The 25,571-nt window shown below is 35.2% G+C and overlaps 1 protein-coding gene across 1 annotated transcript in view; it reads left to right on the plus strand.

The window, feature by feature from the left end:
• Positions 1 to 676: 676 nt before the first annotated feature.
• LOC141813134 (uncharacterized) overlaps positions 677 to 25,571 on the plus strand; it is a 31,319-nt gene continuing 6,424 nt past the window's right edge. Inside the window, exons 1-8 of the mRNA XM_074701042.1 lie at positions 677 to 1,010; positions 2,325 to 2,605; positions 2,696 to 2,890; positions 6,435 to 6,781; positions 9,044 to 9,335; positions 19,427 to 19,585; positions 20,183 to 20,548; positions 21,141 to 21,206. Of these exons, the coding sequence (XP_074557143.1) occupies positions 677 to 1,010; positions 2,325 to 2,605; positions 2,696 to 2,890; positions 6,435 to 6,781; positions 9,044 to 9,335; positions 19,427 to 19,585; positions 20,183 to 20,548; positions 21,141 to 21,206 (2,040 nt within the window). The remainder of the gene's footprint in view (positions 1,011 to 2,324; positions 2,606 to 2,695; positions 2,891 to 6,434; positions 6,782 to 9,043; positions 9,336 to 19,426; positions 19,586 to 20,182; positions 20,549 to 21,140; positions 21,207 to 25,571) is intronic.

The following is a 25,571-nucleotide window of genomic DNA, read 5'->3' on the forward strand; positions in this document are numbered from 1 at the left end:
TCCCCAACTACGGCGTATTTGCAAGAATTTTCTTCCAAATGAGGAACGCAATCAAAGGATGTTGGGTATCTGGATTGACCGTCGTATGCGCTTCCCAATTTACCCTGGTGGCTTCGGTGGAAAACTTCCGTGGGACCGGAGCTGACCACCCCCAGGATTGAGTCCATGAGACTGACTGGGATTTATCATTTTTTTTTGTAATACAATTTAAGTTGTGGTCAATTATGGCTTCTCGATTTATTTTCTTATAGATGGTCATGGGATTGACCGTGTAGAACTGTGGATGGGTAGCAGATTCCACCTTTCGTTGGAGTGTAATACAATTTAAAGTATAACGGATTCTCTTATTATAAACCATTAGTGATAGTTATAATTATAATAGTTTGACTATTATAATTATTAAATTAAATAATAATTAATTTCTATAATGTTAATTAGTGATCATTTTAATAATTTTATTATATTTTTAATATTATTGATATGATTTTTTGATAAATTTAATAAAATATTTTTTAATTTAAAAATATTATAGTTGTTACAATATTATTTAAATAATAGTATTAGAACATAAATTCTTTTATTTGATTATTTTAATATATTTATTTTCATAAACATTTTTTTTATAATTTATATTATTAGTCTTGACATGATTATGCCTGGTAGAATGGGCATTTGAATGCTGCGGCTGCGATCATTCTCCGGCCCTTGCCCTCTCCTCACAAGCTGTCGCGCCGCCCTACTTCTGCTCTTCGCCGCCTCCGCTCCCTCCCCTGTCCGTTACCTTAATTCTTCACGCGAAAACCAAAGAGTTTTCTCCTCCTTCTCTTTCTCTGCCCCCAATCCATCCATGGCGAAACCACCGGTGGCGAAGAAGGTGAAGCACGAGATGGACATGTTTGGCGACGTCCGAGTCGATAACTACTACTGGCTTCGCGATGACTCCCGAACTGATCCGGAGGTTCTTGCCTACCTGAAAGAGGAGAATGCATACACCGAACTTTTTATGTCCGGTAAGTCTTTAGGGTCTCGCTCCCGGTGCTGATGCGTATCCATTTTTTTTTATCGCACTGGTCTTGATCTGGGAGTTTGAGAAATTGGAAATCTGGTATTTTTGAACATTCGTTGAACATGCAATGGAGTCCTAGGCAAAATCATGGCAGGAGTAGAGCAAATTGCGATGGGTCTGGAAAAACAAACAACAAAAAGAGAATTTTTTTTCCAGATCTTAAAAAGCAGAAAACTACTTTCTAATAAAAATTTTAGATTTCTCTTCGTGCAAGATTAAAGGTGTCAATTGGGTCCGGCCACTGCTCAATCCTAGCCGGCATGAAATGCGCTGTGTCTAGCTTGGCCCCTCCTTTTAAGCTGCGTCATGCTTTGTTTGGGCAAATGGCGAGTTCCGGCCAAGCAGAGGATTTATGATCCATGGGTTGGGTAAAGCACCACCTGAACTCAGATCATGCCCTACCGAGATGAGCTCGTGCCAGGCATGACTTTCATGTTAGACTCAACCCATTGGCCCCGAGATGCCTTTAAAAACCCTACACAATGCCTATAAATGCCCACCTTCACCCTCTCTTTCACAACATCCCTCCCTCATCCTCATTCAAAATTGGTATGCTCTTTATGATCTCCGTGAGATTCATGTCCTCATCGTGATTCATGTTCAACACAGAATCTGATTCATGATTGTGATAATAAGTGTTCCGGGTCCATCTCTACTGATTGTCACCTCACCTCCACAACTCGACGTTGACTTTCTTGGACTAAAGACTCAAGAGTGAGAGATACCTCATTCACAGACCTCACCTCATGGCCCAATAATGTGTTGTGCAATCAAGATTGTACAAATACTATAAATTGATCATAAGTTGTGATGAAATCATTTGTATGATAATGACAGCACAAATGCATTGGGGGTCTTGGAGAAGTGTTGTGGATGAGGTAATCACTCCTCATCCCTCATACAACTTACGACTTTGTTATTTTTGATATACTTTTTAAATATTGAATAATTAAATAATGGTGTTAAAATAAACAATATTAAGTTAATGAGTTTAGCAGGCTTGTGCTTGGCATGACAGGATTCTAACAAGATGAGGCCCAGGCTGGGCTTGGGTTAGTTGTGTTTACTAGGTGGCATGAGCACAATCTTGTAGGATATGAGCTGCCCGACTAAATCTGGGCACAATCTTCAAATCCTCCTAAATTTTGTCTTTCCTGTCTTGTCATACTTCTGTGATAACTATCAAGAAGATAAATGCTGACCATGATATTCCTTATTTCATACTTTGAGCTGCTGACATACTGATTATCACTTTCAGATGTGAAAGAGTATCAAAATATATTATACTCTGAGATAAGAGGAAGGATCAAGGAGGATGACATTACTGTCCCAATTAGGAGAGGTGGATATTATTATTATGAGAGAACATTAAAAGGGAAGGAATATGTTCAGCATTGCCGGCGCCCTATAAAAGATAGTGCTCCTCCTTCTGTGACTGACATCATGCCTGTCGAATCTGAAGCTCCTGAAGAGCATGTAATCTTGGATGAGAATATTAAGTCTGAAGGGAAAGATTACTACAGCATCGGTGCTTTTAAAGTATGCATATTCATTGATCTATAAATATCCGATAAAACTATGCTGCACTCTGGTTTTCCTAATCATTATCGACTTTTGGTTCCTTTTCAGGTCAGCCCAAATAACAAGTTAGTAGCCTATGCAGAAGACACTAAAGGCGATGAGATATATACCGTCTATGTCATGGATATTGAGAAAGGGACTCTTTTAGAGAAGCCTTTAACTGGCATAACATCTTACATTGAGTGGGCTGGTGATGGTAACCTGGTTTACATTACGATGGATGAGATCCTTCGACCTGACAAGGTTTTTACTACTTGGTATCATGTCCTTTTTATTTTACTGTAAATATTTGTTTGTTGCACTTGCAATTTGCTGTACTCATTTTTAAATGGAATTTCAACTCACGGTTTAAAGTCATACTGTACTGCTCAGGATAAATATGGGAGTAGATCAATCGTTTCCACTGAAATTGGCCTTGCTCGGTGCTTATCACTTGGTGTTGCATCTTATTTTGCATTATATCAAAGATTATAATTCCAATGGCTAGTTGTATAATGGAGAATGATTAGAATAATGAAAAATCAAGAAGAGAGGAAGTATTTGTATGAATACCAACAGTGGTAGGTAAGCATAAAAAGGATTGAATGATATGGAAACTTCTATTAACCACCAAATCCATAATAAAAAACTCCTAGTGTTATTCATAGTCAAAAGTTACAAGCATCAACTTATCTTTTTAAATAATCAAAGAGTTAGCACAATCATCAGTGTAGATGGTGATAACATAAAAAGGGCAGTTTGGTGTACAAAGCTCCCGCTAATTCGGGATCCCGAGGACGAGTCTATTGTATGCAGCCTTACCTTGCTTTGCAAGAGACTATTTTTGAGACTCAAACTCGTGATTTCTAGGTCACACGACAACAACTTTACCGTTGCGCCAATACTCCTCTTCTTGAGCAAAAAATTGCATATCCTATTGGACATCAAGTCAATTTCTACCTACTCGAGCACACCCTTTTATATGTGTGAATGCTTGAACCTATGTATGCCCTTGTGTGCATTATATTACTAGGTTCTTAGTCTTTAAGTCATTGGTTGAAGCTCATACCATGTCTTGACATTATTTTGTATCTTTTCATCATCTCATTTCAACTCAAACTAACATGAAATTAGAAATTGATGAACTTTCAAATATTAGTTGTTAGGGATGTGATACTTCTATTTAACTAGTTATTAGGAACTCCACCCTTACTGAAACACTAGGAATGTGAGAAACACACAAAACACAAAGAACATAAGGGCACAAAAAAAAACATGATCAAGCGTCGGATATTTTATGTGGTTTGACAAGCTTCTATAGTTACATGAAGACAAGGATAGTAGTTCGTTAGGTACTTGTGATTTTACCTACTGCACAAATTCAAACCCATTTAACTATGTTGAACTCACATGTTTAGTTAGGTGGGTATACTTGTCAAATATCTAAACTTGACACAAAATAGGTGGAGTATTGTGTATATTTATGCATGGGTGGGAAAAGTTAATACAATCTAGTTACACGACATGACCTGACCACCCACATTTTTTTGGATTTGGGTCTAAGCTAAACATGTTTGGTTTATAATGAGGTTCCATTTATGATCACAAATAAATGGATTGAGTTATAAATGAGTCAACCCATTTATGACTTATTTATAAATATATACATATTTGATTATTATATTAGTTAATCTATATGTTATAAATATATATTCTAATACATAAGTTAATATCCTATTAATTATAACATAAGATCATATAAATTATATTTTATGAATTTGTATAATAAAAAATAATTTAGTATGTAGTTTGTAACTCCACCCTTGGTGAATAAACTCCACCATGGCTGGTCCTATTTTAAATTTGTTGGTTTTTAACCGGTCATGTCATGCAAACCTTTTAAGACCCATTTAGTTCAATGAATCATGTCACATGATTCCTTTTTGACTTGTATAATTCATTTAATTAGATTGGTTAACTTGTTTATAAATGAATCATATATAGGTTGGAGATTTTGATCCATTGTGTTAAACAAATTGGGTTTATGTTTGGATTAAACAGGTATGTATACTAATGATAAATATAAAACACAATTAATTAAAGCCTGGACAACTCTCAATTAAATAAATCTTATGATCAACTTATTTAACAACTATATTAACTAAATATCAATAGCAAAAGAAAATTATAAATTTTATACACTAAATAAACAATTGGCATTGACAAAGGTGTCAATTGGGCTAGTCACCCATGGTTTGATTGACACATTTGGGCTGTGCTTGGCGCAAACGCAAATGGGTTGGGTTGGGTGTGACACCAAGTGCAGGTTCGTGTTGGGCGATGGTCTCATGGGTCTAGGTTTTGAATTGGTTGTGCCCAACCCGACATGGGATTGGGCCTTGCATGGCTAGTCGTCTAAGCCTACTCAAATATTTTCTTTTATAATTTATTAATACTAATTATAAATATTAAATGCTTTTAATAATGTTTAATAGAATATTAAATACTAGCTACAAATATTTTCTTCTACAATTTATTAATACCAATTATTAATATTAAATACTTTTAATTATATTCAATATCAATTTACTTTTTAAATTATTTTAAAGAAAATTTTAAAATATTTTAGAAAAATCAAATATTTAAAAACTTGAATGGCACTAATTGTTCTCGACTCAACTTGACTTTGGTGAGGCTCATGCTATGCAAGATCTCGACTAATTTGGTCTGAGACTGACCTGACTTCTTACTAGTCATCATGCATCCCGTTGTGCTCAACACAAACACATATAGTTGACACCTCTAGCATTGACCAGAAAACACAATACATTCAAATACTTGCACCGACCTGAATTGGCAAAAGTATTTGCCTTGATTAGTATGAATGATTACTTTACCCAACGTAAATGTGTCTGGAATCACAAAAGTTCCAGATTATAACATACCTATATCAGTATCAATGCTTGTTGTATTAGCTCTTGATTTTCATCCTAGTATTAATAGGATTAAGAGTGGGTGGTTGAAATAAAGAGGAACCTTTGAAATCTTGTATGATCGTTATGTTCCCTTTAGGATAAAAGGAAAAACTTTTTTAAGTTAGTAGTATAACATGTTATACTAAAGGACTAGAGTATTGGGTTATTAGAAAATAATACACAAGAGATTGATGTAGCAGAGATGAAAATTTCAAGATGAATATCCTGGGATACTAGAGAAGATAAAATAAAACAATATTAGTATTTGGTGCAATTAGTTGTAGCTTTAACTCTCAATAAAACGAAATAAGGTACATTAAGATGGTATGGCCATATTCAAAGGCAACTAGTAGATTTGCTAGTTAAAAGAGTTGATTAGATTAAAGTGGAAAATACAAGAAAATTTGAGCCAATGAATTACAAAAGGGGAATATTGTTAGTTATATAGTCTTGCATTTTGATTGAGGGATAAGACCATTGTAGCTGCCCTAAATATTTGGGACAAGTACAATGGTTGATAATGATGATTTCTCTATTTAGTCTTTTGTTTGGTTTTCTCTATTTAGCCTTCTATTTAATTTTTTCTATGACAACTTTTTTTTCCCTTTCCAATTTAGTGGTCTCTAGCATTATCTTTTCCTACAAGAAGTTAAATTACAACTTGTTCAGGGGATGTGGCATTGCCATCATATGCTAATTCTCACCTTTGCCATACAGACTAAACTAGGGTGTTAGTTTGTATTCATATGAACTATGGTTAGATGTTTTTGAGGGAAAGCTAGATTTACAAGTGCTTTTAAAATTTTGATTCTCATATTCTAGCATTTTATCAGGCTTGGCTTCACAAACTCGAAAGTGATCAGTCTAATGATGTTTGCCTCTATCATGAAAAGGATGACACCTTTTCTCTTGATCTCCAAGCCTCTGAAAGCAAGCAATATTTGTTTATAGCTTCTGAAAGCAAAACTACGCGGTTCCTCTTCTATCTCAATATCTTAAAACTAGAAAGTGGCCTTGTGTCTTTAACACCTCGTGTTTCCGGGATTGATACATCAGCTAGTCATCGAGGAAATCATTTCTTTATCAAGAGGAGAAGTAATGAGTTTTACAACTCAGAGCTACTTGTTTGTCCAGTAGACAATGTAAATGAAACGACAATTCTGCTTCCTCACAGAGAAAGGTAATTGTTAAGACTAATTGCTGATTTTTGTTTTGTGTTCCATGCGCTAATCTTAGTTTCTTTTGATGATCCATGTTTCTTTACTTAAATTCAAGTAAATGTAATTGTAGCATAGATCCACTTGGTAGAACTTTTTTTAATACTTGTGTGTTCATTTGTATCTTTCGGTTCTTTTCAATATTATACATATTTTGTAAATGTGCATATTTCACAATAAACTATTTTAGTTTTCATACTTCTATTAAATCACAATATCATGTTTTGTGTTTAATTTTGTATGCTGTTATATATAATTTACATATTTATATACTAATTTTAATATACAATCAAACTATTTTGTATTTTTATTGCATAAATAGAATATATTTTTGTTAATTATAAATATTATTTCTTAGAAAATATATTTTAATACTTGTGTGTTCATTTGTATCTTATATGTTCTTTTCAGTATTATACATATTTTATAAATGTGCATATTTCACAATAAATTATTTTAGTTTTCATACTTCTATTAAATTACAATATCATGTTTTGTGTTTAATTTTGTATGCTGTTATTATATAATTTACATATTTATATACTAATGTTAATATACAATCAAACTATTTAGTATTTTATTGCATAAATAGAATATATATTTTTTAAATATAAATATTATTTCTTAGAAAATATATAATAATGATATATCTAGGATAAATATTTTCCCTCATATTTTCATAGTATTATTTATAATATTTTTCAAAGATAGAATGAAAGACAAGCATGGACCGGAAAGATTACGGTCATGTGTATTCCGGTGAAAATAAGATTTTGGAATGTAAACAAGAATTTTGGATGATTTAATGGTCAAATGTAACATATAGAGTTTGTCATCATGTGAGTGGGGGTAGTATAAATATTATTAGTTTAAGGAATACATTTATAAAATTTACAAATTTATTAAAATAAGAATAAGTTGAATAAATATAAAATAAATCAAAATCTTAGATCTGTAAAGATGGAAATAAAAAACTTTCTAATAATGTAGTTAAAAAAATATGAAAAAAATATTTATTACAAATTAGAAGGGGAGCCTTGACATAACAGTAAAATTGTTACTGTGTGACTTTGTGGTTACAGGTTCGAGTCGCGGAACTAGACTCTTGCAATGCATGGTAAGGCTATGTATAATAGATCTAATGTAGTCCAACCTTTCTTCAGGACCCCGCATTGTGAAACTAAAGTTATATAATATTACCCTTATAGGATATAACTACCAACTCTGGCAAGTGTGGTGACATGCCATTTGATTTTTATTTTTTCCATATTGGGATTGCATGTTATCTATATAACAAAGAGTGGATGAAGAGTTAACATATAATGGATTTGTTACAAAATCGAACAAGATTGGGTTATTTGTCAGAATTGTAATCTTACTATATTTATTGATTGTCATATCCTTGTCAAGTACTTGAATGTGATTTGTTAAAATCTTGAAATATAGATATTTTGTGTAATCAACTCTTTGTGGATGTTTGAACACTTTTTAATAATCACATTTGTGAAATCATCATTTCATATATTTCTTCACTTGTATGTCAAGTTGCATTCAACTGTTCTAACATAAAACAGTCAACTTGTCGATAATTTGTTGTCTCTCCTTATCTGGATGTCAAATAGGATATTAACAAATGCTTTATAGTGAAAAAGTGCATCATTTACCTTTTTACGCCAAATAACATTCGAGATCTACTAGATACATGGTGTTCTTTCACACACGTATGAAGATTTATATGGTTTCCAATTAATCGATCCCAATTATCAATTTTCTTATTTAAGTTGATGCAGCTAAAGAGCATATTCTATTGTTTGGTTTTTATGAGTTTGCTTTTGGAATTGCTACACTTGTCCTTCTGGAAGACTACTAATATCCTGATCCAATTAGAGATGACCTTATGGTATTGCTGAAACAGTTGCGGTGACAAGATTTTGTAGTTATGCTATTGTAGAGTGTCGACATTGAGGTTGGCTAATTTAGCAATTCAAAGTTTTTATGCACCTAATGTTACTTGACATTGTTGTGCTGTATATGATATTACATTATTGCTTCTTCATGGTGCTTCTGGGTTCTGGCAATGTGCTTAAGTTTATATATAAAATTAATTTTTTACTGTGGTACACTTTTTATATTCCTTTTCTACTTTTTGATTTTTCTTTTTTCCATCTAGTTGTTTATTAGATCAAAGACAATTTGCTTAACTTCAGTTTTTTTTTAAATTTCAGTGTGAAATTACAGGATTTTCAACTTTTTATCAATCATATAGTCGTTTATGAGCGTGAAAATGGTTTACCTACAATAACTGTATACAATCTTCCATCCATCACGGAAGCAATTGGAGCACTCCAAGATGGTAGAAAAATTGATTTCATTGACCCAGTATACTCAGCGGATGCTGAAGAATCACAATTTTCCTCGAACATTTTGCGATTTTCATATAGTTCTCTGAGAACTCCTCCGTCTATCTATGACTTTGACATGAAGACAGGTGTTTCTGTTCTAAAGAAGATTGAAAAGGTAGTGCACTCTTTTTGTATAGTTCAAACGGTAATGTCTGTTTCTAGATGATTGTTTCTTATTGGATAAACTAGGATTCTTTTATGGAGCTATTATTTTCTCATTATTTTGTTATTGCAAGCCATGTGCATATTTAGCCATTACAAATGTGGGTTAAGAGTGGTGCTTTAGAAATTGTTCAAGAAGAATTGTGATTGCCTTTTGTTTTTTTTTTTCCATTTTTTAGACAAGTAGAAACATGTTTGATTGCCACATGTTTTATCTTAGGATCAAATGAGCAAGAGACTGTAGGGCAATCTTTGATCGGATAGACTGATATTCATGGGTCCTACAGAACTTTTCTTTTTGACACTGTTGAAATAGGCTGAGACAGAAGAATGAGATAGTTGATTTCCAACCTTTAAACTTGTGAGAAGTGGTATAACTTCATACTTGAAACAACAGAATAAGTAGTTATGAAATACATTTCTTTCATATTTCTCAATTTTTCTTTATTATAGAAGAAAACAAAAGTAGAAGCAACTATTAATGACAACTAAATTAGTGAAAGATGAGGAACATAAATATTTAAGCAAGATAAAACCTTTTTGAAGTATTTTGATTCAGGTTCTCATTATTGCACTTCTAACGGAATATATGAACATCATCAAGGTGTAGAATTGAATTGGAGCTCTGAAGAAGTAACTGACTTCTGGTATTGCTTAAGTTAGTTAGAATAATACTTGGAAATGTTCAAGTATTTCAATTGGATTGGATCAATGATTTGTTATTTAATTCTAAACTAATTTTATAATATGGAATTGAACAAGAGCTATCCATGCCATGATTTCAAGTGTCTTTCAGTATGGATCAACACAGTCGAAACTTATTGTTCTGCTGCCGACTAATTTTCATGTCGAGTCCACATAGGTAAAGGTCATTGTGCTGTCTCATGCAGTATCGATTGTGATAGGAAGATCCTGATAGGAAGATCCTTTTCTTAGGTCCATCCTTTGATTCCATTGATCATAGAGGGGAGCTGAAACACTATTAAAAAAAAGACCAAAGGGGAAGAAGGGTAGTACCAAATACTAATTGGATCACCAACAGTATTATAGAGAAGGAATGAGTCAGAGAAATAGAGATGCATTCTTTAATTGAGATATATTTAAAGAGATCGAGAAATCAATTTCGATACCAGATGTTAGCATTATTTAATCTAATATTGGAAAATTATGAGACTCATTTCATTCATGAATTAAAATCTCGTGCTGTGTCAATCGAAACGGGGAAAATATTTCGTTCCCTTGCCGACCCGCACTCTTGGCACGAGGCCTTGTGGTCGCCGTGGAGGCATCGCACAAGCCTCGTGATATTCAAATTAATACCGAACTCCTCTATACTAATGCAATATAGAGTAACTCGGATAATCTCCTAACGAATGTAGCCAATGCATGATAAATCTTAGGATCAATTTTATTCAGACATGAGATTTGAGTTTTGATTTAATTCTAAGACTAACAATTAAAAGACATCTTAATCTACAATTGCAATGAATTAACGAAAACACATAGCATCTAATGAAACCTAAAGCACTTAACAAAATCTAATCTAATTCAACCAAATCACATCCAAATGAATGACTCAAACATAAAGCACTCAACAGAATAAGCATGACAAGAAAACTAATGCCAATAATTGCAATAACTATGTTACAAACATGTTAAGGGGCATTTCATCAAACATGTGAGATGCATCATCCAATTCCAAACTAATACATGAAAACCTAATCATGGGAAGCAAATTAATTACAAGCATTCAACAAGAATTCATACAAACCATCAACACATCAAAGTAAACAATCAACACATCAAAGAAGTGAACCAATCTAGATCGAATCAACTCAAAGTATCGTTTGGGGAAATTCATCGAACACTTTGCAAGCATTAATCAACTCAAACGCAATACATGCAATCTTAAACATGGAACTCAATTCAACTATAATCAACCATAAAAACTCATGTAAACAATCAATATGTCATAAAAGTAAACCAATCTCCTGGATGAAGATGGTGCTGCGATCAAAGATGGCCGGATGATGAAGTGCTGTTGTGATCAGAGATGGTTGGATCTTGATGTGGGTTGCGGAATGGAGGTGAAGTTGTCACCAGAGCTGTAGAAATGGATGATCAGAGTGGAGTAGAGAAGGGAACCACCTTTCTCTATTTTGCCCGCGTGAAGATGTTGAATGAAGTGGTCGGTTGTTGAAGAAGGGAATCCCATTTCTTTGGTGGGCGGCGGTGGATGAAATAAAGAGGGTCGGTTGGGTGAAGCTAGTGTGCGATCGGAGAAGGGAAACCCCTTAACTCGTCGGCGGTGGCTTCGGCTTGGTGGGAAGAAGTGTAGCCGGTGTCGGATGGATGTTCGCGATCGAGAGCTCAAGGAGAATAGAGGGAAGGGCAATCCCCTTGACCTCTGGTGGATTGCGTCGGTGGTGGAGGTGCTGATGGTGAGGAGGCAATGGTGGGTGCGGTGGATGAAATAAAGAGGGTCGGTTGGGTGAAGCTAGTGTGCGATCGGAGAAGGGTACTCGTCGGCGGTGGCGCTTGGTGGAAGACGGTCGATGAGAAGTGTAGCCGGGATAAGGAAGTTCGCGATCGAGAGCTCAAGGAGAATAGATCGTCGGAGGAAGGGCAATCCCCTTGACCTCCGGTGGATTGCGTCGGTGGTGGAGGTGCTGATGGTGAGGAGATGCGGTATGGAGAGGCCATTGAGATCGCGATCCCCTCAAAGGAAGAGTACTGTGCCGTTCCCTTCTTCTGTTTAGATCCGGATTTTGGATGCTTGAACCCATTTAGATGAGGAGGAGATCTGAATCCGTCTTGAATTGGGGAGATGTGGATCGAGCTTTAACTCCCTTTATAGATCCAGGTTTTAGGACTTCTTGGATCCAAATTCTTTCTTCACGGATGAATTGGACTTAAATGAATTGGGCCTCTTGGATTGAGCTCCCTTCTTGAATGGAGATTGGGTTGGATGAACCCCTTCTCCAATTGTGAACCAAATCAAATGAACCAAATTGATGGCTTCAAGTGAACCGACTTTTGGATGATGAACTGAACCCTTAAATTTCCTACAAAATAAAGTGTGTATCAAATTAAGCATTAGGGCGATCAATTAGGAGATATTTGCATTAAAGTTCTAAACAATCTAATGCTCGTAAAATATGATAAGAATGCAAATAAACCTTACGAGATGATAAAAACGTTGAATATAAGAGCCAGAATAATATGTTAAATGTTAATTATCAAATTCTCCCACACTTATTCTTGCACATCTTAGGCAAGTAAACAAAATTAGAAAATAACTAAAAAGTCATCTCGTATGTAATTCTCTAACAATATTTCAAAGATAGTAAAAGCAGATTACTTAGGACCATCAAATTTTATAAGAAGCACAACATTCATAAGTCCAATTTCTACACAAGTCAACAAGAATGGTGATTTCAATCAACTTGAATAATGTAAGAATGATAAAGCCTCACAAGGTAAGTAGTTATGCTCTTGCTCTTAAAAGCATGTATAAAGATGGAGTTTACCCTCAATGCTACTCATTAACAAATTACACTATCATATGCTTGTTTATTTCCTACTTCTCCATTACTGTAAACATAATCAAGCAAAAATTAGAAGGACTTAGTCAGGAACGTAATAGGGCTAAAGAAACAAGGATGTGTACATGAAGAGAAAACAAAAAGAACAGGGGAGTAATGGAATGATAAACATGATGAGAACAATCAAATGATATAGCACAAGTTTACTCCAACTTCTCAACTTCCTTTGCGCACTCCATCATTAACTCAACAATGACTTTTTTTTTATTATTTTTTTCTCTTCTCTCTTTTTATTCACAACCAAAGTGTCAAAATAACATTTTTTTTCTTTTCTCTCTCTTTGTTTCCTTTGAGTTCAAAGAGTTTTTTTTTGAATTCATAGAGAGAAATTTTTGTCAACAATCATTCTTTCCATATCTATCCCCACAACATCATCTGCCCACACATATATCTCCCCCCACACTTAAAATTTGTCCGTCTCGAGACAAAATCAATACTAAAAAAACTATCCTTACAAAAACCACACATGTAACTCATCATGATTTCAAAACCATACTCTCATCACATGATAGGGGCAGGAACAAACCAATAAAGATATAACAATGAAAATATAATGACAATGAAGAAATATGACATGAGAAATACAATGAACCATGGATGTTCAAGTGGAATGTTCACCGACAACAATAGCAAAGTAAGGGGAGAAACCAAAAGATAAACAAGAAAGATTGCCTTCATCACATGCATGCAATCTATGTTACTGTAATTTCGAAAAGAAACAAAGCAAATTCTAAAGTGTCAAATGTCATGCATGCAATCACACATCCAAGAGGATATAGAAGCATGGCTAAGATCCTCACTAGGTAAATAGAAATATCAAACTTAATCTATCAAGATAGAGTTCATCACCACACTAACCAATAAAGTGCAAGCAAAGTATCCAATCATGTCATAGAATCTAAAAACTCGACAGTCAAACTAAACAAGTTTTTACAATTTTCAAAGCATTACAAGAGAACACGTTGGGAGATCTAAACATAACTAAGCTAAATGAAACAACAGAAAGCAAAGCAACCAATGCAACAAAGCAAAGCAAACACACATGTACAAAAATAAAGAAAAGCAAGAAAAAGAAAAGAACGGACTTCCCTAAGGTCTTGACGGTTGAAGGCGATTCAGAAGTAGAAACTAAGCTGATAGTGGGATGGTCCGAGTGGTAGAGAGAGTCTTCTTCATGTAATCATTATGTGCCTCTCCCTCCATCATCGTCCCCTCGAAAGTTCTCCTAGGTGGTTGAAGACAGTTCAAATGTAGGATCCAACTCGGGAGTGGAATGTTTCGAGCTAAGCCGAGCACTATTTCCTCTATCATTTGCTCTTTGATTCCTACCGGTTGGAGGTGGTTTAGTAGAACTATCCAGTGTAGGGGCCTGTAAGAACCTGCAAGGCCAGGGAAAGAACACACCTCCCACATGTATGTGGGGTAAAGAAGAGCTAAAACAATATCCATCTTACCTAAACACGTATCCAAATATGAATCACATCTAATAAAATCAACTACAGATACCTCCATAAAATTTTCTAAAAGATGAGCACACATATTAACCATAGAACAATGGGAGATACTTGAAGCATTGCAATGGCTGAAGTGCTCAGAAAGAGGCTCTAATGGTAGATCATGTGGTTGCACAACTGAAGGAAGTGATTTTTAGGGTATTGTCTCCACTGCATAAGTCCTTACACTTCCATATTCATCATCATCATCAATCACATCTACAACAATATCACAAGCAAGAGTAAATGCATCAACAATATCATCAATATTTGCATCATCTATAACTCCATCATCACATGCAACATCTATAGTCTTTGCACATTCATTTATAACACCACCACAAGCAGCAGAAGCTAGCAATACACGAATATAATCATCCTCAATATCTGGGATATCAACAATTTCATTAAGAATTTTACAAGCAACATCACCATCAACACACTCAACATTGTCAATAATTCTATCCAAAGCTCTGCATACCTCATTATTAACACACTCAATCTCTGCAACAATAATATTTTCATCTAAAATTTCACATGCATCAATAACAACATCAAAATTTACAACATTTACAATGTTATCATCGCAACATAAAGAAATAAAGGAGTCTTGTAGAGCAGTAGAATTCAAAATAGGATAATCACCAACTCCACAATTCATCTACTCGGCACGTCGATATCATTAGAAAGCGACTACAAGGAAAGTTGACTGGAGCCTTGTGCTAGCATCTGACTAATGGCTGATGTAATTTGATACATATATATCTGATAATTCTATAATGTTGCTTCAGTTCTATGCCGTTGCAAATTTATTTGTTGCTTAAGCTCCTTTAGTATCTGCATTTAGGTATCTGTTTTAATGAGAGCCGGAGTTTTTACATTGTAGTCTTGGAATGTGCCCTATGGAGTTGGCTCGATATGTTGAAATGACTGTGACTAGGCGGACATCGAGTCATCCTGAACTCCAAGTGGACTCTGATATGTTGGATATTGCTCAGTAATCTGACTTTGTGCATCTTGAACTCCAAGTGAACTCTGATATCTTGGTTATTGCTCAGCAATCCAACTTTGTGCATCCTCATACTTGAAATGTGAATGATCCATCCAATTAGAATTATAGGTATTATACAGTGGGTTATACCTAAATGCGGTTGAGATTGAGGTTCAGGCTGATAGTAATGAGGTTGAGATTGGTAGTACTGAGCTTCAAGTTGGTAATATTGATGTTCAGGCTGATAGAACTGATGTTCAGGTTGATAGAACTGATGTTCACAAGTGTTTGTTGCTTGCACTTGTTACATGGTTGAATTGAGTTGTTGAGATTGGTTCCTAACGTACTGTTTAAGGAGAAAAGTTATCTCATCCAACTGACTCTCCATTCTGCTTCCATACTGCTGAGAATAAGCATCCATGTTCGCACACAAAAGAAAGTTCCTACTCTTATCTTAAACCACTAGCAAACTAGATCAAAAGACACATGCAACTTACAAGATAAAACATATGGATATATGAATGTTAAAGCACTTGACAAATTTTTTTCTCTAAATTTGTGTAAAAACAGAAAAACATCCTAAGATTATCAAACACTGCTACACTCCCCGACAACAACGCCAAAATTGATACATCACATTATCATGATACAATTACTAATTCAAAATAATACCGAATCCCTCTACACAAATGTAGTATAGAGTAACTCGGGTCGTCTTCCAACGAATGTAACCAATGCATGATAAATCTCAAGATCAATTTTATTCAGACATGAGGTTTGGGTTTTGATTTAATTCTAAGACTAACAATTGAAAGACATCATAATCTAACCTAAGCTACAATTGCAATGAATTAACGAAAACACATAGCATCTAATGAAACCTAAAGCACTTAACAAAACCTAATCTAATTCAACCAAATTGCATCCAAATGAATGACTCAAACATAAAACGCTCAACAGAATAAGCACGACAAGAAAGCTGACACCAAGAATTGCATTAATTAAGTAACAAACATGTAAGGGGCATTTCATTAAACATGTGGCATGCATCATCCAATTCCAAACTAATACATGAAAACCTAATCATGCGAAGCAAATCAATTACAAGCATTCAACAAGAATTCATACAAACCATCAACACATCAAAGTAAACAAGCAACACATCAAAGAAGTGAACCAATCCAGATCAAATCAACTCAAAGTAGTGTTTGGGGAAATTCATCATCAACTCAAACCTAATACATGCAATCTTAAACATGGAACTCAATTCAACTACAATCAACTATAAAAACTCATGTAAACAATCAACATGTCACAGAAGTAAACCAATCTCGCGGATGAAGATGGTGCTGCGATCAGAGATGGCTGGATGATGAAGTGTTGCTGTGATCAGAGATGGCCGGATCTTGATGTGGGTTGCGGAATGGAGGTGAAGTTGTTGCCGGATTTGTAGAAATGGTTGGTTGGAGTGGAGTAGAGAAGGGAAACTCCTTTTTCTGTTCTGTTTGCGTGAAGATGTTGAATAAAGTGGTCGGTTGTTGAAGAAGGGAATCCCCTTTTTTTGGTGGCCGACAGTGGATGAAATAGAGAGGGTTGGTTGGGTGAAGCTAGTGTGCGATCGGAGAAGGGAAACCCCTTAACTCGTCGGCGATGGCTTTGGCTTGGTGGATGATGGCCAGTTGTTTATGAAGTAGGGAAATCCCCTTGCTTCCGCTTGAGGCAATGACGTGCGGTTGGTGAGGAGAAGAGTAGCTGGCGTCAGGATGGATAAGGAAGCTCGCGTCTGAGAGCTCAAGGAGAATAAGATCGTTGGAGGAAGGACAATCCCCTTGACCTCTGATGGATGGCGTCGATGGTGGAGGAACCAGCAGTGAGGAGGTGCGGTATGGAGAGGCCACCGAGATCGCAATCCCCCCAAAGGAAGAGTACTGTGCCGATCCGTTCTTTTATTCAGATCCGGATTTTGGAGGCTTGAACCTGTTTAGATGAAGAGAAGATCCGGATTTGGCTTGAATTGGGGAGATGTGGATCGGGCTTTAACTTCCTTTATGGATCCAGATTTTAGGACTTCTTGGATCCAAATTCTTTCTTCATGGATGAATTAGACTTAAATGAATTGAGTCTCTTGGATTGGGCTCCCTTCTTGAATGGAGATTGAATTGGATGAACCCCTTCTCCAATTGTGATCTAGACTCAAGTTGAACCAAATCAAATGAACCAAATTGATGGCTTCAAGTGAACAGGCTTTTGGATGATGAACTGACCTTGAATTATCCTATAAAATAAAGCATGTATCAAATTAATCATTAGGGTGATCAATTAGGAGATATTTGCATTAAAGTTCTAAGCAATTCAATGCTCGTAAAACATGATAAGTAATGCAAATAAACTATACGAGATGATAAAAACGTCGAGTATAAGAGCCAGAATAATATGTCAAAATGCTAGTTATCACCCCGCCCTCCACGGAGGTGTCAGGGTTTGCGGGAGAGGAGGGGGTGTTTTTTTCGCCGAGGGAAATAATCAAACTATTTAAATTTATATTAATAATTTCAATCAATTCCTACGTATAGTAGAGATAATCTAAATATATTTAATTAAATCCTAATAAAATTATTTTATTAATTTAATATATATTTTATTTATTTAATTTTAAAAATATATAATAAAGTGTTTGTTTGTTTATTTATCAATCCTATATATTTTTTCTTTTTAAAAAATTTATTTTTTAATATTTATATTAATTTTCATTTCTAATTAATATACTTTATATTTAAAAAATACCCAAGCCATATCGACATAACACGCCATGATATGGTATCGAAATCGTATCGTTTCAGTCATAAATAAAACTCCGATACGGCTTGAGATTTTAAACCATGATCTCATTAGAATGCTACAAGAACCAATGCTTCTGATTGATGAACCACAATTATTTTCGCATTTGTAAGATATAATTATTAGTTGAGTTACTTATATTTTATTGATTTTCTAATTTCTATTGGCATGTATTTGGAGGTAAACTAGTTAAGTTGAAGGGCATTATAATTAAAATTCATCTGAGTAAATTCTTTGCATGCTTTGAAGGATGTTGACTGAGTGTTGGCGGCAGTGCATTATATTGAAACTGTTTTGCCAATGATCAAAACTTTGCCAAGGAATGATGCTTTAAACCTTGATCTATGCCAACAATGCAGATAATTAAAATTGGATTATTAATTATGATTACCTAACAAATAATTAACTTATGGAAAACTCGGATGTAGCAAGCATGCTTTGAAGTATGTTGACTGAGTGTTGGCGGCAGTGCATTATATTGAAACTGTTTTGCCAAGGATCAAAACTTTGCCAAGGAATGATGCTTTAAACCTATCTATGCCAACAATGATTACAGATAATTAAAATTGGATTATTAATTATGATTACCTAACAAATAATTAACTTATGGAAAACTCGGATGTAGCAAGGGTTTGACTACTTGTCTTTTCTCTGATGTAATTTGTTTCTATGCTTTTTTGTTCAAAACAAAAACTTTTGATAAAACCTATGATGACAAAGTAGCAATCTCCTTTTATCTCTTCTAAAACAAATAATGGTATTAAAACTTGTAGGAATATTTCTGTGGAAGCATTCTTGTGCCTTTTCTGTGGCTCCTTTCATATTTTTCTGAATAAACTGAAAGCTTGTATTGTGACCTATGGTTGTGGTTTTTCATTATTTTTCTCTGATCACAAAGAATATTGAAGTTTGTGTATTTTTAGGCTCACATAGATTCACTACTTGTATCTTAGTTTCTAGATGAACCTTTGTTGTCCGTGTTGTAGTCCTGCTTTTTATTCTGCAATTTGCTAGTCGTATTAAGCAAATGGGAACCTGTTTTCATTTTTTTTTCTGCTTCTATTTATGCAACGTGTTCCCTAGTTATCACAAAGAGCCTTTCATCTACTATCTACAGGTGTTGGGTGGCTTTGATGCATCAAATTATGTGACTGAAAGGAAATGGGCAGTTGCTTCAGATGGTACCCATATTCCTATTTCGCTTTTATATAGAAAAGATTGTGTAAAGCTTGATGGAAGTGACCCAATGCTGCTGTATGGATATGGTTCGTATGAGGTAACTACCTGCTTTCTAAAAGGAAATCATATAAATCTCTAGGTATTTTGTTCGCGATTTATGAAATAATCTTTGAATGATAATGATGACTTCTCACTGCTATTATAGATTTACATAATTCTGTTTTATGATTTGGTTCCATTTCACAATAGTACTTGTAGTATAGCTAGTTATTTTATTCATTAACTATGCTACTTGCTATCCTTGCTATATTCTTTATGTTCATCTACTCTTGATATCCTGTTACTGGATTATTTCTCTTATCCATTACAAAAACTTTCAGAGATTGCTGAGGATCTGTACTATGCACGATTGTTTTATCTCCTTTAAGAATGTTAGACGTTTGGACAAGTCCACTTTCTGTGGAAGGTAGCACTGATAACAACTTTGTTGTATGCTTTTTAGATTATATTTGAAATGAGTATATAATTTACATGCTGGACTGTTTTTCTTACTGTTGGTTTATATTATGCCAATTTATTGGCTGATGATCACTTTGATATGATTCAATTATTTAATATGGCTGTTTGTGGTTATTCTAGTTGTCAAGTGAGACATTTTTGTGTTTAGATTGTTGAATGTTTTGTGAATTTTCAGGTATGTATAGATCCCTACTTCAAGGCATCAAGGTTGTCTTTGGTCGACAGGGGTATTGTATTTGCAATAGCTCACATACGTGGAGGTGGTGAAATGGGAAGGCAGTGGTATGAGAATGGGAAGTTATTGAAGAAGAAAAATACCTTCACTGATTTCATCGCTTGTGCAGAGTACTTGATAGAAAATAACTATTGTTCAAAAGAAAAACTATGCATCAATGGAAGAAGTGCAGGTGGGTTGCTGATTGGAGCGGTTGTGAACATGCGGCCTGATTTATTCAAGGTAGCCATAGGTGGAGTGCCCTTTGTTGACGTGGTGACTACTATGCTTGACCCAACAATCCCATTGACCACATCTGAATGGGAGGTATTGTTATTTGTATTTTTCAATGCTTAGGCCATTTGATAATTTGCTTCTGATTAATCTCTTTGTTAATTTTCTCTTTGGTCATACTTCTTTTATAAACTTCTTGTTCATTTGCATGGATCATTAGAAAAGGGTCACAAAATGCAGAAAAAAACCTTCTCGGAGAAGTATTTTCACAATGTTTTTGGTAATATTAGTAGATGCTACTGGAATCCTTCCTTGGTATCCATGTCAACATTTCTTTTAGAAGTTATTATATTGGAAATAGTATCCCTACCCACTGCTAATTATAATTATTAGTGCCTTCTAATTTTGATATAATTAACATGCTCTCTTTTTTGTTTGTTTTATTTTAGTTGTTTATTTTGTTTAATTTTTAATATTATAAAAAAAATATATGAGTGAGACATGATTTACTACACTAAATTTGTTCTATTTTAGATGTTCTTATCCCACTCTCTTTTGAGATTTTTTGTCTATACCTTCTCGTTGGTGTAAAAAAATTATTGTGTTTGTCTAACTTTAATGTTTAGCATTAGTAATGTTGTTTTTATCCATCAATTACCTTAGAAAGTTTTGATGCTTGGTATAGGAATGGGGTGATCCACGGAAGGAAGAATTCTACTTCTATATGAAATCATATTCTCCAGTTGATAATGTAAGTGCTGAACATTTTGCACTTCAGTTGGTATTTTTCATTATTGCTGGCTCTTTTCCGATGTTTAGATAGATGCTACATCATCATCATCACAATTTTGTTAATTAATCAGATTGAGACTTTTGTCTTTAAACATCTGTTATGAGTTATGAGTTTGAGATATTCGAAACTAATACCACATGTCAAGTAAACATGTAAATCCTCAGTTTTTTTGTACCATAACGTTTATGAAATTATCTGTTTCTAATATTGTATCAGATGTTTGAAGACTAAATGATGGAAATCAATACAATTAATGCAAAAATTTGGGATGTTCAAGATTTCTCTACAAATCATGTTACCGAAAAATTCTATAGTATAATACCAAGCCAATTCTATCATTCAAAACATAGGAAATGGAATTTCAGTTCTCATTTCTCAACTGAATTCATTGTTAAGGATTGGAATTAGGATTGATAAGAATTCTTTTCCATTACGGAATTCCACTTTTCCAATCAAATTGGTTGCAAACAAATTGTTAAAGAAAATGAAAGAATATACTAAAGAATAAATTAAGAACTTTGAAGTTGTGGAAACTAGTAAACCAAGAGCTTCTGAAGTTGCCATCTGGCCATAGACAACCTGAGCTGCCGCTGTCATCAACAAAGTGAAGAGAGCCATAGATGCCACCAAAAGAAGTTTTGATCAAAGTTAAAAAAATAAAATGTAGGAGAATTGAGAGGAAAGATATGTAGATTCTATAACTCTCTGGCTATTGATGAACCACAACCTTCTCCCTCTTCCTAAGGGAACCCTAAAGGTTCCGATTTATTCCTTTTTGAATTGATTTGTTGGGTCAACCAAGATTTTTTTATTGGTGCAATCAACCTCTGGTAAAAGTTGACTAAACTCGAATTGAGTTTCGATGTTTAATCAATATGTTTGACAGTTGAGCAAGAAGTCAAGTGGGTCCACGGTTAACTGAACACTTGACAATGAGTGAAGTCCTAATAGGTCATGGAGAATTAGAAGTTAGGTATAAGAGGTGAAGTCCTAACAAGTCATACATGATTGGATGTTAGGTATGAGAAGGGAAGTCTTGACAAGTTATGGAGGATTGAATATTAGACATATGGTTGAAGTCCTAATAGGTTACAGAAGATTGGATGTTAGACATATGAATGAAAGTCCATATGTTTGGCAATGGTCAAGTTTTGATAGGTCAATGTTGACCGGATGCTTGTGGAAGTCCTAGAGAAGTAAATTTTAGGCAAGTGTGGAAGTCTTAGCGATGAGGTTAGGTAAGGTAAGTCTTGATATGTTGAAGTCAATCGGATACTAGGCAATGTGAGGTGTTAGCCTTTGTATAGCTAGAGCTAAGGAATCAGTCCACTGATAAACCTAAAATCACAAATTTAGGGTTTTGACAGGTTTGTGGTATGGACAATCGGTTGATATAGGATTTCTAGTTGATTGATGAATCTAAAAATATAAATTTGGAGTTTAATTAAGTTTGTGGTATGAGTAGTTCACTAATAAGAGTTCCAAGTCGACCGATGATACAGTTGATGTTGGTGTCCTGGTTAGTTTTGATGTGATCAACCAAGTGAAGTTAGGTCCTGTGTTGTTCTAATCCCTCTGCTAAGTGTACAGGAACTTAGGTACGGAGGAAGTCGAGCGTAAGACGTAGCGAACGAGAAGGGTTGCGCAGGGAAGTGAGCCGACGGGCTCGGTGCAATCCGAGGGATGCGGAAGCTACAGAAGAGTACACCGGTGGAGCGAGAAGGACATGCGCGAAGTCCGAGGGACGAGAAGCCGGGAGGAAGCACGCTCGAGGGGCAAAAGGCCGGAGTCGGGTTCGGGTGAGCCTAACTCCGGTTGGCCAGAAATCATCCAATTGAAAATTCTACAAAAAGTCAACAAAAGTCAAACTATTGACTTTAACTGTTGACTGTTGACTTTGACCGTTGACGTTGACCAGAGAAGAAGACTTAGACTTGGACCGTTTGGACGTGGCGGTTGGAAAAAGAAGAAAAAATAATAAAATTTATCTTTTATCATATAAAAGATAAATACTTATTTTTTTTTATTAAGGATAATTCTCTTTATCTTTTATTAAAGATAAAGTTTATCCTTATTTACTCAACGGCTACGATCAAGCCTATCTCCGATCAACGGTTAGGATCGCATCAATGGATCAACGGCCAAGAGAAAGTTCATCTACGATCAATGATCTATATCTATTCTTTTGGGCTATAAATAGACTTAGAGTTTTAGAGTTAGATCATCAATTACTTTTTGTCATTCTCTCTAAGTCTCTCTGCTACAATTGTAAAGGCTTCTCTGCCTAGAGGAGTTTTGTTTGAGCGTCAATTGCTTTGGAAGCAACGACCGAGTTGCAACCAAGTTTTTTTTAAGAAAAGGAGTGTCTATTCTACTGCCTTACTTAAACCGTCTATTTACCCCCCTCTAGCCGGTCCAACCCGATCCAACAGTTGATTGGTGCAATTGATTGATGATATAATCAACTAATGCAGTCGACTAGGCTCATTTTGAGATATCGTAAAATATTTTATAGTCGATTCTGATAGTCGATTAATGAAGGCCAATCGACTGGTAAAGAGACATGTAGTCGACTAGTAGTCAGGATGCTGAGCTGGAAGGAGCCGTTGAATAGATATAGTCAGAACAATGTTTGAATTTTGAGAGATCAATCGACTGATAAAGTGCAAGTAGTCGATTGATGAGCGACATTTAGTCACAAACAACGACCCTATAAAAGAGGGTTTCATCAAAATTTGGACACATTAATGCTTTAGAGTTCGCGGGCGAGTGCTACTACATTCCATAACCTTCGAGAAGCAATCAAAAGTAACAAGAAAGCGAACAAAACAAAGATTCTTTTGTAAAATTATTTATGTCCATTGTATTTTCTTCATTTGTATCATTTGTATTCTTTTTTGTGTTGTTTATAAGAACATGTATTATAAGAGATTTCTCATCTTTGGAAGGTGTCCGGAAAAAGGAAAAAGATAGTGGTGATTGCGATAGGACTCTAGGCCGTAGAGTAGGGTGTTGTATGCTTGTATTCTATTTTTGTGGTTCATCTTTCTATTTTTCCATTGAGCTAACAATTGTAGACAAACGTGCGTTGGTTTACTTTTAGCTTTCGAGCCACACACTCGAGTTAGCATGCACCTAGCTCTTACACATTGTAGGTTGAAGACTTGAAATTTTATTGTCTTAACTAATTAGGTAGCAGTCTGTGTTACTTTGCCTGATAATATAATAGATCTTAGGATTGTTTCATGCTTGGGTTTTTGATGTTTTTAATGGAGATTTAGATTTTGAAACTAAACCTAACAAATGAAAAGCAATGCAAATAATGAAAATCTAATCTAACATAAACAATTGCAAGGGAATTAAAGGCAACATAAAGTAAGACATTTAACGAAACTAAGCATGCAACAAAACCTAATCTAATCTATTTAATTGCATCCAAATGAAGAACACAAACATAATAGAAATAGAAAGCATTCAACTAACAAAGCATTGTAAGAATTTAAACTAAAGAAAATGCAAAACTAAAGCCTAGTTATTAGAAGACACATTTCATCGAACACATGGTGGGCGCAAATCAATGAAACCTAGATACATGCAATCTTAAACATGGAAGGTCAATTTGATTACAAACATTCAACACACAAGAACATATCAACTATCAACAATTAACACATGAAGAAATAACCACACACAAAGAAATCAACCCAACACATCGGATGAATGCTTCTCCCTCTATCGGATGGACAATGGCTGGAGGAATGAACTCTCCTCTTCTAATCTGAAGAGGAGAGGTGAAGGGGCCGTTAGGGCGTCGCCGGACGATGATGGGATGTGGATGGATCAAACTCCATAATCCCGTAGCTTGGTGAAGAAGCCGAGCTCTCTCTAATCCGATTGAGCTAGGGGAATGTCGTCGGAGATGGAATGGACTCTTCTTCTAATCCGAAGAAGGGAGGTGGATGGAAGATGGAGCTCTTCTCTTCTAATTCTGAAGAGAAGAGATGGAGGATGATGGATGGGGAAGTGGGGCTCTCCTCTCTAATCTGAGAAGGAGAGGTGAAGGTGGAGGTTGTTTGTGGTGGTTGGCGGTGGAGAAGAAGGAAGATGAGTTGCGGTGGAGTGGAAGCTCTCAAGTTGATAGGAGGAGGTGAAAGGTTGAGAGAGGGATCTGCCAAATTGGGATGAAGTTACTGTAGCTTTCTTAATGGATCCGGTTTTGGGTTGATGGGAAGAATGGGTTAAGATCTGATCCATTAAGGAGTGAAGATTGAGCTTTTGTTGATTAGATCCATTAGGGCTTTTTGGATGTTGGGCTTCCCTCGT

This window comes from Curcuma longa, chromosome 20, assembly GCF_044706935.1.
Source record: "Curcuma longa cultivar G26 ecotype Majalengka, Jawa Barat chromosome 20, ITB_CL_G26_1.1, whole genome shotgun sequence".
Lineage (NCBI taxonomy): Eukaryota > Viridiplantae > Streptophyta > Magnoliopsida > Zingiberales > Zingiberaceae > Curcuma > Curcuma longa.